Source organism: Schistocerca nitens, chromosome 11, assembly GCF_023898315.1.
Source record: "Schistocerca nitens isolate TAMUIC-IGC-003100 chromosome 11, iqSchNite1.1, whole genome shotgun sequence".
Classification (NCBI taxonomy): Eukaryota; Metazoa; Arthropoda; class Insecta; order Orthoptera; family Acrididae; genus Schistocerca; species Schistocerca nitens.
Genome location: NC_064624.1, coordinates 30401027 through 30414411, shown reverse-complemented (window position 1 = coordinate 30414411; position 13385 = coordinate 30401027). Strand labels below are relative to the sequence as shown.

Here is a 13385-nt window from a genome sequence, read left to right as displayed (position 1 = left end):
TAGAAGAAGAATGGGTAGCTTTGAGGGATGGAATAGTGAAGACAGCAGAGTATCAAATAGGTAAAAAGACGAGGGCTAGTAGAAACCCTTGAGTAACAGAAGAAATATTGAATTTAATTGATGAAAGGAGAAAATATAAAAATGCTGTAAATGAAGCAGGCAAAAAGGAATACAAACGTCTCAAAAATTAGATCGACAGGAAGTGGAAAATGGCTAAGCAGGGATGGCTAGAGGACAAATGTAAGGATGTAGAGGCTTATCCCACTAGGGATATATACTGCCTACAGGAAAATTAAAGAGACCGTTGGAGAAAGAAGAACCACTTGTATGAATATCAAGAGCTTTGATGGAAACCCAGTGCTAAGCAAAGAAGGGAAAGCAGAAAGGTGGAAGGAGTATATAGAGAGTCTATACAAGGACGATGTACTTGAGGACAATATTATGTAAATGGAAGAGGATGTAGATGAAGATGAAATGGGAGATATGATACTGCGTAAAGAGTTTGACAGAGCACTGAAAGTCCTGAGTCAAAACAAGGCCCCCACAGTAGACAACATTCCATTAGAACGACTGACAGCCTTTGGCGAGCCAGTGCTGACAAAACTCTACCATCTGGTGAGCAAGATCTATGAGACAGGCGAAATACCCTCAGACTTCAAGAAGAATATAATAATTCCAATCCCAAAGAAAGCAGGTGTTGACAGATGAGAAAATTACCGAACTATCAGTTTAATAAGTCGCAGCTGCAAAACACTAACGCGAATTCCCTATAGACTAATGGAAAAACTGATAGAAGCCGACCTTGAGGAAGATCAGTTTGGATTCCATAGAAATGTTGGAACACGTGAGGCAATACTGACCCTACGACTTTTCTTAGAAAAAAGATTAAGGAAAGGCAAACTTACGTTTCTAGCATTTGTAGACTTAGAGAAAGCTTTTGACAATGTTGATTGGAATACTCTCTTTCAAATTCTGAAGGTGGCAGGGGTAAAATACAGCGAGCGAATTGCTATTTACAATTTGTACAGAAAGCAGATGGTAGTTATAAGAGTCGAGGGGTATGAAAGGGAAACAGTGGTTGGGAAGGGAGTGAGACAGGGTTGTAGCCTGTTCCCGATGTTATTCAATCTTTATATTGAGCAAGCAATAAAGGAAATAAAAGAAAAGTTCGGAGTACGTAATAAAATCCATGGAGAAGAAATAAATACTTTGAGGTTCGCTGATGACATTCTAATTCTGTCAGAGACAGCAAAGGACTTGCAAGAGCAGCTGAACGGAATGGACAGTGTCTTGAAAGGAGGGTATAACATGAACATCAACAAAAGCAAAATGAGGATAATGGAATGTAGTCGAATTAAGTTGGGTGATGCTGAGGGAATTAGATTAGGAAATGACACACTTAAAGTAGTAAAGGAGTTTTGCTATTTGGGGAGCAAAATAACTGATGATGGTCGAAGTAGAGAGGATATCAAATGTAGAATGGCAATGGCAAGGAAAGCGTTTCTGAAGAAGAAAAACTTGTTAACATCGAGTTTAGATTTAAATGTCAGGAAGACGTTTCTGAAAGTATTTGTATGGAGTGCAGCCATCCATGTATGGAAGTGAAACATGGACGATAAATAGTTTGGACAATAAGAGAATAGAAGCTTTCGAAATGTGGTGCTATAGAAGAATGCTGAAGATCAGATGAGTAGATCACATAACTAATGAGGAGGTATTGAATAGAATTGGGGAGAAGAGGAGCTTGTGGCACAACTTGACTAGAAGAAGGGAACGGTTGGTAGGACATGTTCTGAGGCATCGAGGGATCACCAATTTAGTATTGGAGGGCAGCGTGGAGGGTAAAAATTGTAGAGGGAGACCAAGAGATGAATACACTAAGCAGATTCAGAAGGATGTGGGCTGCAGTAGGTACTGGGATATGAAGAAGCTTGCACAGGATGGAGTAGCATGGAGAGCTGCATCAAACCGGTCTCAGGACTGAAGATCACAACTACAACAACAACATCAAAATTGTAGACGAAGGTCTATACGAACTAAAAGAATTCTGCTACCTTAAGCACAAAGTGCCTCATAATGGACAAATTAAAGAGACAAGAATTTTCAAAGAGGACATTCCTGCCAAAATAATTCACCTAATATCAAATGCCGGTCTTTGTTTGAGGACGAATAACTGGACATGTAAGTTTGGAGCGCAGGATTGTATGAAAGTTAATCAAAGACATTGGGAAAACCGGAACAGAAGAAAATCGAAGCATTTGAGATGTGGTGCTACAGAAGAATGTTAAAAATTAGATGGACTGATAAGACAAGAAATGATAAGGTTCTCAGCAGAACATTGAACAATGGAACATACAGAACGCGTTGGTATGAAGATGGGACAGCATTTTGTTCTTCATCTTGCATTCTTACCGTTCCCTCTTGGTTCTTGTACTTATTACATATTACTCGTCCTTCGCTGCATTTTACTCTTACTTTTCTCAGTATTTTGAACATTTTGTACAATTTTACGTTTCCAGATGATTTTTCTAGGTCTATAGGTCCTATGAATGTGTCCATTTTATTTTCTAGTTTGGCTTCCCTCATCAATTACAACGTCAGACGTGCTGCTATCTTGTAGTGTTACCCTTCCGACAGCCAAAATGATCCTCATCTGTCATATCCTCTATTTTCTTTTCTATTACTCTGTATATACACTATGTGATGAAAAGTATCCGGACACCCTCAAAAACATACGTTTTTCATATTAGGTGCATTGTGCTGCCACCTATTGGCATGTACTCCATATAAGCGACCTCAATAGTCATTAGATATCGTGAGAGAGCAGAATGGGGCGCTCTGCGGAACTCACAGACTTCAAACGTGGTCAGGTGATTGGGTCTCACTTGTGTCATACGTCTCTATCCAAGATTTCCACACTCCTAAACATCCGTAGGCCCACTGTTTCCGATGCGATAGTGGAAACGTGAGGGGACACGTACAGCACAAAAGCGTACAGGCCGACTTCGTCTGTTGGCTGACAGTGACCGCCGATAGTTGAAGAGGGTCGTAACGTGTTACACGCAGACATCTATCCAAACCATCACACAGGAATTCCAAAAATGCCTCATGATCCCCTGGAAGTACCATGATAGCCGGAAGGTGAAAAAACTTGGATTTCACGGTCGAGCAGCTGCTTATAGGCCACAAATCACGCCAGTAAATGAGAAACGACGCCTCGCTTGGTGTAAGGAGCGTAAACATTGGACGAATGAACAAGGGAAAAACGTTGTGTGGAGTGACGAATCACGGTAAACAATGTGGCAGTCCGATAGCGGGGTACAGGTATGGCGAATGCCCGGTGAACGTTATCTCCCAGCGTGTGTAGTACCAATAGTAAAATTCGGAGGCGGTTTTGTTAAGGTGTGGTAGTGTTTTTCATGGAAGGGGCTTGCAACCGTTGTTGTTTCGCATGGCACTATCACAGCACAGGTCTACATTGATGTTTCAAGCACCATATTGTGTTCCACTGTTGAAGTGCAATTCGGGGATAGCGATTGCGTCTTTCAATACGATCGAACACCAGTTCATAATGCAGCACCTGAATACTATAGAACACCTTTGGTACGTTTTGGAACGCCGACTTCGTGCCAGGCCTCAGCGACCGACGTCGATACCTCTCCTTAGTGCAGCACTCCGTGAAGAATAGGCTGCCGTTCGCTGAGAAACTTTCCAGCGCCTGACTGAACGTATGCCTGCAAGAGTGGAAGCTGTCATCGAGGCTAAGAGTGGGCCAACACCATACTGAATTCCAGCACTACCGATGGAGGGCGCCACGAACTTTGAAGTCATTTTCAGCCAGATGTCCGGGTATTTTTGACACATAGTGTATTATCCCTGTCGACAAATTCCATAGACGAGGTGTTATGCTAATTGTGTGATAGGCGTCGCAAGTATCTGCTCTTTACTACAGGATTCAGTCTAACAGTGTACCGTCATTCTCATGTAGTCTAGACGCCAACTTGTATGGCTCTTGGTTGACACTTGCGCCAATGATTTCTTAAACTGCGAAGGTATGTTACCTATCGCTTCTGCGTCCCAAATCTGTGTCAATCTATGACGCTTACATGGGATCTTCAGTGTTTTCCATTGCCACTGTCATTTCTTCTTCACACTTCAATTGAAGTGTTTTTTCTGTTTCTCACGGTTTCTTTTCAGTAAACACCTTATATCTATCTTTGTTTGTCCAATTTCTGTGATGGCCTTTTCATAGGTGTCTATTCCTGCCTATATGGTATTAATCACCGTAGTATCTACAGATTAAAAGAAATTCAGATGCATTTCATGATTTTCTTGTACTTCAGTGTGCCACTCCTTTCCATATTAATTCTTCCAGACCATTCCCTTCATCTTCAGTCCATAATTCATCGCTATTCAATGGACATCTGAGGTTATATCTGACCCTTGGTAGAATTACTGTCTGACCTGGACATAACCTAAGGCTGAAACTTTCCTGTGCCTCGATCCTTTTCTAAGCATACCTGCTGTGGGGAAGCAAGAGTTTTCGATAGCTAGCGACTGTTGCGAGTTAAAACAAATAGCGACAGAGACAGAGAGAGAGAGAAAAAGAGACTCCCCTCTCTTCCACTCCGCTACAAGGCGACCATGAATGTTAGTACTGCAGCCATAATGTTTTGAAATTGCAGTCTGTAAAATTTTGATATTTTTATCATTATATAATTCGTTAATAGAAAGGCGAACAAACATGTAAGAATAATGCATCCACAGTTTGAAACAGTTGCTCCAAAAATCGATGTTTTACGCTGTTGTACATCTTTGTCAACTTAAAGATGCAAAGCTAGAATTTTTGTATTACGTGTATTCCGATACAAACTATAACATATGGAATTTACATTAATTTCTGTCATCAATGATAAAACCAGCTAGAGTTGCTAAATTTTACAACTGTAGTTGATTTTATCACTGGTGACGAATATCAACAGTTGTGCATGTCCCATCAAGAGAAATGCGTGTTCATATCTGTCTGCATTGTTCATGTTTAGTAGTATAATTATCACTACTGTGTGCTGCTCGTGTACTATGCATGTTGTAATGTTGACTCACTCAGATGTCAGGTTGTATATGCCTTAATTTTATCAGGTGAAATAAAAGCGTGAAAATGTAAAGTGCTTGTTATCCACTTTAAACTATTTCTAAGGCCACCGGCTCTACCTTTCCTTGCGACTCATAGTGTCTGTTCTGCTGGGGTTGGCATCGTGTAGTGGGCCCCCATACCCTCTGGAGCGTATGTGTGTCAGTGGGCCACTCGCTGCACCAGATGGCCTCAAACCTCTAAGAAGTTCTGAAGAAAATGGCAGCACCTTCCTGCATTCTCGCTTTTATCACAAGAGCAATGTCACGAGTCAGACATTTGTGCTGACGTCTTGTGTAAGTACAGTCTAGATCGCATCACATCACATAGCGATCTTTTAATTCCGGACCTGTGCCCTAGCTTTATTCTGAGTATCCTGTGGACTCTCCCAAGACAGCAGCCGTGTTCACAGATCTGCGTGGACGCGCTCCTGGCTTGACGACTACTGAGGCGTCCTATCGCATCCCGACATACCCGCTAAACCATCCGATCTCAGCCTCACAGGAAATGTCTCACAACAGAGTGAGGAAAGCGGCGGTCTCAACGTCCCTGCGATCTGGCGGCTCTACGGGATCTGTTTGATAACGTCAGCTGAACACGACGCAACTGGAGAGACTTAGAGAGTCTCTCTGTCGGTGAACTCAGGCCCTTGTCAAGGCTAGAGGCGGTGTGCTCTACTGCTGTGTTAGCATAATCTCTCCTTATCTGACATCGACTGAAATCTGTCCTCAACCTTCATGTTTATTACTTGTAACCTTGTAAGTAAACATAACCAACATGGCCTTCTGTTTTAAGGAGAAAAAGGTAGACTTGCAATATCTCAACCCTAAAAAACCGAACACCCACTCCCTCTTTAAAAAATGGTCATAATTATGATAATCTTAGATTTCTTGAATGCATAGCTTTTAAACTTTTGCACATGCAGGTTGCCTGTCACTGGCTGCACCCTACTGCAACTGCCTAATGCACGAGTGCAGAGTCCTGTAAAGGGGGGGGGGGGGGAGTGACATCCAGAGCCCTCATACCCACTTCATGTTGAAAGTGTGGGAAGAAGTGAGTGGAGCCAATCACATCTGCCCCATGTTTTCGAAACTTTGTTCTACAAGTAGAACGCATGTTCTTCAACGTGAAAAACAGTTAAACCATATGAGCAGATAGTATCTCAATGCCATGCACGTATATGGCCGACACTGTTTAGCAATATTTTAGTATTAACATTCCGCCGCAGTTATATATAAAACATACACACACACTTCTATGTTATGGACAGAGGCAGAGTGGTTTTTCATAATATTACATCTTCAAAGCAAGCCCCTTAACCAGTCACTTCGTGATTTTATGTCTCTGTCCCAATGTACCAATGAAGTTGTTTTATGAAAGTGATTGAGGCGAGAGGGTAGCGTGATCATTGTCATCCTTTCATTATGTAGAGGCACTTCCGTTTGGGATAGGGAAAGTTAGTTTTGTGCAACATTCGGAGCACAGGTTACAGCCAGGTGCAGACCAGATTGCAGTGAGCTATGCATACCAACAGTTGCGAAGTAGAATAGAGGCCGCAGGGCCATCAAATTGCTGAAAGTGGCGGTTTTGCTTGGCGCAAATCACGTGATGCGAAACGGCATGTTTAGCAAAAGAGAGGCCACAGCCACATCTAAGTAGGTGCCATTCCACTAACATAGCATTCAAGTGTGGTAGCTCTCTTGGATGGTGGGGCATGTCACACCACCGGGCTACACGCAGCAACAGATGGGGCGCCAGCATCCCAGTCCATGGCGGGTCGTTCTTTCGACCCTCTGAGGCTGACGCAGGGTCCGTAGCCAGGCAGTCAGCCAGCGGCGGGCCACTCTTTGGCTCACTGCCACAGGCAGTCATCTTGGCTCCCAAAACATGACCCAAACCATGCTGGCGAGGAAACATGGTGCGGGCCATCCTGCATTGGTCAGTGGGCAGTGCTGAGGCAGCGCATGATGGAGGCTGTTGAATCAGCTGCCGTCGCAGTCCTCAGTCGTCATATCACTGCTGCCATACGAGGCCGACACATTAGCAGAGCATTGCACTGGGTCGCTGAGGTCGCGTCCTCAGCTTCTGGGACCGGTGACGCAGACCGGGGGGGAATGGGGGCACTGTAGTTGACCCAGACACCACATGCCATCTGAATTAACAAGAATCTAACTTCACTCAACTGTTCTTCTCTCCATTTACTGGGTCTTCTCTATGATTGTTCCAACTATATCTCAAGGTACAAATAATAGCGGAAAGAAACACTCTTAGACCTTCATTTGCCTCGTGTAAGAGTTAGTCAAATAGCCACATGTAATGATGCCAACAAGTCACAACTCACTTGAGCATTGACGTTTAAACGTTGCAATTTGCCCGTCATTGTGTACTGCTACTGCAGGTGCCAGATTATTGCTTGTTGGTTTATCAACATTATAAACAGGAACCCCTTACTTTCCGTACCATACAGAAGTTCGCACTCCGTAACTTGGTGGCCACAGAGGGCTGGAGTGAGTGAGAAACAAGTGATACACATGCATTAAAATGTTATGTGTTCAGAGGGTCATAACTGCATACTGTCAGAATTGTGGCCCGAATCTCCAAGCGAGATCTATAGTTGGGGCTGATGATTTGCAAGTGTGTGTGGTTTTTTTATATGAGACCAAGTTGATAATTTTCCCTTGTTAGATGCAATTGGTAGTGAGCAAATAACTGTGATTATTATTTAGTTCTAATGTTTTTATCTCTATGTACTTTACTTAGAACAGAATTTTCTACTCAGCCACAACTCCATCATCATGTGTTCATTAACCTAGACGAGATTTTTTATAACTACCTAAATGAGCTCATTACGCTTTGTTTAACAATAACACACTTCCAAATAAGATACTCACCAGTTTTATACATCCACTCAGAATCAGGTAGACGCCAGCCCTCACATCTCATCCTGCCGACCGTGGCTCTTGTGGTGCGCCGAACAGCTTGGAGTGACTGAGACAGGATATGCCTCAGATCATCCGTTTGCAGCGTTGTCATGTTCCATTCCATGTTGTTCAACCTTTCAAAATAAAATCGAGTCAGCTGATGTAGCAAATGATATTCTGAAACATGACTGTGTTTCATTGAATAGAATAGTGAAAACTAAACTCAATGTCACCCTTCTCCAGCTTTTACGTTTCCCATTGAAAGAGGTCACTATCCCATTAGAGATGAATCAAGGAGTCAGGCAGGTATTCAGGCGTAAATTATGACTGGTATGCGAGTCTAATAACATATTCTGGTGAACTGATCGTTTCTGAAGAAGTACAAGAATTCACATACAAACATGCAGCCAGAACTATGACTGGACAAGCACGACAGGCCAGCCGCAGTGGCCGTGTGGTTCGAGGCGCTTCAGTCCGGAACCGCGTGACTACTACAGTCGCAGGTTCGAATCCTGCCTCGGGCATGGATGTGTGTGATGTGCTTAGGTTAGTTAGGTTTAAGTAGTTCTAAGTTCTAGGGGACTGATGACCTAAGATGTTAAGTCTCATAGTGCTCAGAGCCGTTTGAACCATTTGAACCAAGCACAACAGACCTCATTTAAAAACGTGGAGTGGGCACTCCCCCACAACATGTCTCACTCTCTGCTTCTTGGCACCATAGTCACAGGTAGCACTTCCACTATTAAACCCACTTTTCAAGACGTAGTCATGTCTCCCTTGCGCCATTGGGATGAGGTTGAATCTCGAGCTTTCCTGACAATAGAGACCATACTGCGTAACCTTAATCAGTTGGTGGACTCCGCTATTTAGGACTGAATTCTTATTGTACTCTGTCTTAGGAAGCAACCACTGACAGGGACCTGTTGTAGTAATGCCATAAATAGTCAACATGGCCCCTTCTGTCTTAATTGTATGAGCGCTGTTCTCCCACGCTTTAGCACAATATGCAACAGCTCATAACCAAGAGAAATTGAAGCATTGTTTTGTTCGTCTGCATTTCCTCCCCACTTGTTTCCAGAAATGTGGTACAGTTGATCTAGAATAGGACCAAACGACTTTCACATGTTTGCGCAGTTCTGGATAAATGACAGTGACAGGTAACTAAGGAGGTAGCTGCAGGAAATTTTGGTCCCATTCAGGGGCACATATGACTGCCTGTGTGCCTCTCTATCATGAAATTAAAACTCTGTGAGCTCTGTTTCACTTCTGGTTTGCTGGAGTCTCTATTTGTAAAAGTACTCACTCCGCTTGGTGTCAACTTGGAGGCTTGTCGACACAATCAGTAAGTAGCCATTTTCACTCGATTAATAGGGTCCCTAGGAGTCACTACGAACAACAATAAAAAACTACCTAGGACCTTGGAGTGCAAAGAGATTGGCTGAAGGGTCACGTGAAACGGGACCTGGGCCAGTGGAGTGGCTTCGGTTCACCGGCGAGTACAGGTTTCGAATGACGCCTGGGGATCGTCATACAAGACTGTGTAGGTGACCAGCAACTGGTGCAGGTCTCTGTCCGTGGGTTCAGCTGGGGACAGGGCGGTCATATTTTGGGCTGCTATTGTGGATGGGTATCCGACACTGGTGTAGCTGCTGGTGGCCGAAGACTTCTAGCATAAGAATCACCCTCTCTTGCCCTTGGGGTGGGAAAGAGCCCCTAACAGGCGGAACAATCAGCAATGATCAACGGCATGAGGATGCAGAAGACAATGGCAAACAATGCATTAAATACACATAACGTGTATCCACAGGGCACGTGACCTGTAACTGGAAAGGTGTCATGATCATCCCCCCATTTGGAAAAGTTTCCAGAATAGTCCACCATTCAAATCTCTGGGAGGGGACTGCCAAAGGGTAGGTGACCTTTAGAAAAAGGTTGAATAATGAACGAAAGGATAATGTTCTTTGTGTCGGGGTGTGGAATGTCAGAAGATTGAATGTGGTAGGGCAGCTAGAAAATCTGAAAAGGGAAATTCAAATGCTCAATTTCGATATAGTAGGGGTCAGTGAAGTGAAATGGAAGGAAGACCAGAATTTCTCGTTAGATGAGTATAGGGTAATATCAACAGTAGCAGAAAATAGTATAACGGGAGTAGGAATCGTTATGAATGGGGAGTGTGTTACAGTTCAGTGATAGAGTTATGCTTATCACAATCAATAAAAAACCGACAACGATAGATCAGATATACATGCCGATGTCGGAAGCTGAAGATGAAGAGATACAGAAAGTAAATGAATGTATTGAAAGGGTAATACAGTACGTAAAGGTAGATGAAACTCTAGTAGTCACAGGGGACTGGAATGTAGTTGTAGGGGAAGGAGTGGAAGAAATGGTTACTGGAGAATATGAGCTTGGGATAAGGAATGAGAGAGGAGAAAGACTACCTCAGTTATGCTAGTAATAGCGAATACTCTTAATCACAAGAGGAGGATATATAATTGGAAAATGCTGGGTGATATGGGGAGACTACAGTTAGTTTACATGATGGTCAGAGAGAGATTCCGAAATCATATACTGGATTGTAAGGCATACCCAGGAGCAGATATAGACTCAGATCACAATGTAGTAATGATAAAGAGTAGTTTGAAGTTTAAGAGATTAGTCTGGAAGAATCGATACCTAAAGATGTCAGATACAGAAGAACTAAGGAATGACGAGATACTCCTGAAGATCTGTAAGGTTATGGATACAGCAATAAGTAATAGCCTAGTAGGTAGTACAGTTGAAGAGGAATGGATATCTCTGAAAAGGACAATCACAGAAGTTGGAAAGAAAAACATAGGTACAAAGAAAGTAACTGCAAAGAAACCATGGGTAATAAAAGAAATAACTGAAGTATTTCTTTTATTACCCATGATGAAAGAAGGAAGTTCAAAAATGTTCAGGGAAATTCAGGAATAAAGAAATACAAGTCACTGAGTGACGAAATAGACAGGATGTGTAGGGAAGCTAAGATGAAATGGCTGCCTGAAAAATGAGAAGAAATCTAAAAAGAAATGATTGTTGGAAGGACTGAGTCAGCATGTAAGAAAGTCAAAGCAACCTTGAGTGAAATTATTAGCAAGGGTGGTAACATTAAGAGTGCAGTTGGAATTTTACTGTTAAATACAGAGGTGGAAGTGGATATTTGGAAAGACAACCTTGAAGGCCTCTATGAGGAGGGAAGATTTGTCTTATGTGATAGAAGAAGAAGAAAGAGTTGATTTAGAAGAGATGGGAGATCCAGGAATAGAATCAGAATTTAAAAGAGCTTTGGAGGACTTAAGATCGAATATGGCAGAAGGGATAGATAACTTTCCATCAGGATTTTTAAAACCGTTGGGGGAAGTGGCAACAAAGCGACTATTCACGTTGGTGTGTAGAATGTATGAGTCTGTCGACATACCATCTGGCTTTTGGAAAAATACCATCCATTTAAATCCTAAGACTGCAAGAGCTGACAAGTGCGACAATTATCGACCAGTCTGCTTAACAGCTCATGCATCCAAATTGCTGACAAAAATAATCTACAGAAGAATGGAAAAGAAAATTGAGGATGTGCTAGATGACTATCAATTTGGCTTTACGAAAGGTAAATGCATCATAGCGGCATTTATGACGTTGCTGTTGGTGATAGAAGCAAGACTAAAGAACAATACAGTCCCGTCTATAGGATTTGTTGACCTGGAAAAGTCGTTCAGCAATGTAAAATAGTGCAAGGTTTTCGAAATTCTGAGAAAAACAGGGGTAAGCTATATGGAGAGACGGGTAATACACAATACGTACAAGAGCCAAGAGGGAATAACAAGAGTGGACGACCAAGAATGAAGTGCTCAGATTAAAAGGGATGTAAGGCAGGGATGTAGTCTTTCACCCTTACTTTCAATATGTACATCGAAGAAGCAATGATGGAAATAGAAGAAAGGTTCAGGAGTGGGATTAAAATTCAAGATGAAGGGTATCAATGATAAGATTCGCTGATGACATTGCTATCCTGAGTGAAAGCGAAGAAGAATTACATGATGGACTGAATGGAATGGACTACTTAATGGTTACAGAATATGGATTGAGAGTAAATCGAAGAAAGACGGAAGGAAGAAGCAGAACTGAGAACAGAGAGAAACATAACATCAGGATTAATGGTCACGAAGTAGATGAAATTAAGGCATTCTACTAGCTAGGTGGCAAATAACCAATGACAGATGAAGCAAGGAGGACATCAAAAGCAGATTAGCACTGGCAAAAAGGGCATTCCTGACCAAGAGAAGTCTACTAGTATGGAACATATCCCTTAATTTGACGAAGAATTTTCTGAGAATGTGAGTCTGGAGCAGATCATTGAATGGTAGCGAAACATGGACTGTGGGAAAACCGGAACAGAAGAGAATCGAAGCATTTGAAATGATGGGTTACAGACGAATGCTTAAAATTAGGTGAACTTACAAAGTAAGGAATGAGAAGGTTCTGCACAGAATAGAAGAGGAAAGGAATATGTGGGAAACACTGACAAGGAGAAGGGACACGATTGTAGAACATCTGTTAGGACATCAGGGAATGACTTTCATGTTACTAGATTGGAGAATACCTCCAGCAAATAACTGAGGACGTAGGTCGCAAGTGCTACTCTGAGATGAAGAGGTAGGCATAGGAGAGGAATTCGTGGCAGACCGCATCAAACCAAAGACTGATAACACAAAAAAAGGAAAGAAAGAAAGAAAGAAAGCAGGAAAGGTCTCTAACGTTTCCTCCCCAAATGATGGAGATATGTTCAGAGGCTATAAAGGGCCAGGCAGCAGTTTGAAACTTCTATAAACTCAACAAGCTGAACTGTTTGTACGCATCCACGCAACAGCCGAGCTGTGATGTCATCAAACGGCTGCTTAAGAGCGCAGAGGCACGAGTGCGTGTGTTGTCGAGCTTGTGCAGGGGAACACTTGGCGCTGGTCTCTGTATTCAGCGCAAAGGCCAGCAACTCGTCTAATTTCAGTCTTTCTTCTTTCCGTTAAAGTTAATTCATGCTTTGCAATTTATATGTCCTCTCTGTAATTTCAAGTACTGTAATATTGATTCTGCATCGCAGAGACGAATTTTTAGCTTCCCTGGTCCCTGTGGATATTCTGCAACTGCCGATTTATTTCTTTTTCACAGATGACAACTGCTTTTCTGTTCATTACGCAAAAAATTAATACTTCCGTTTGTACTTTCACATGTGTGCTTGTCCGTGTGGGCAAGACATTTTATATACTCCTCCTGTGGCAAGTGCTACTTTACAGTGTTCAAAACATTCAAGCTTCTTT

At 42.5% G+C, this 13385-nt stretch overlaps 1 protein-coding gene across 1 annotated transcript in view; it reads right to left on the bottom strand.

The window, feature by feature from the left end:
- Positions 1-13385, bottom strand: part of LOC126212586 (uncharacterized) — an 85969-nt gene that overhangs the window by 53732 nt on the left and 18852 nt on the right. Inside the window, exon 2 of the mRNA XM_049940016.1 lies at positions 8023-8186. Within this exon, the coding sequence (XP_049795973.1) occupies positions 8023-8186 (164 nt within the window). The remainder of the gene's footprint in view (positions 1-8022; positions 8187-13385) is intronic.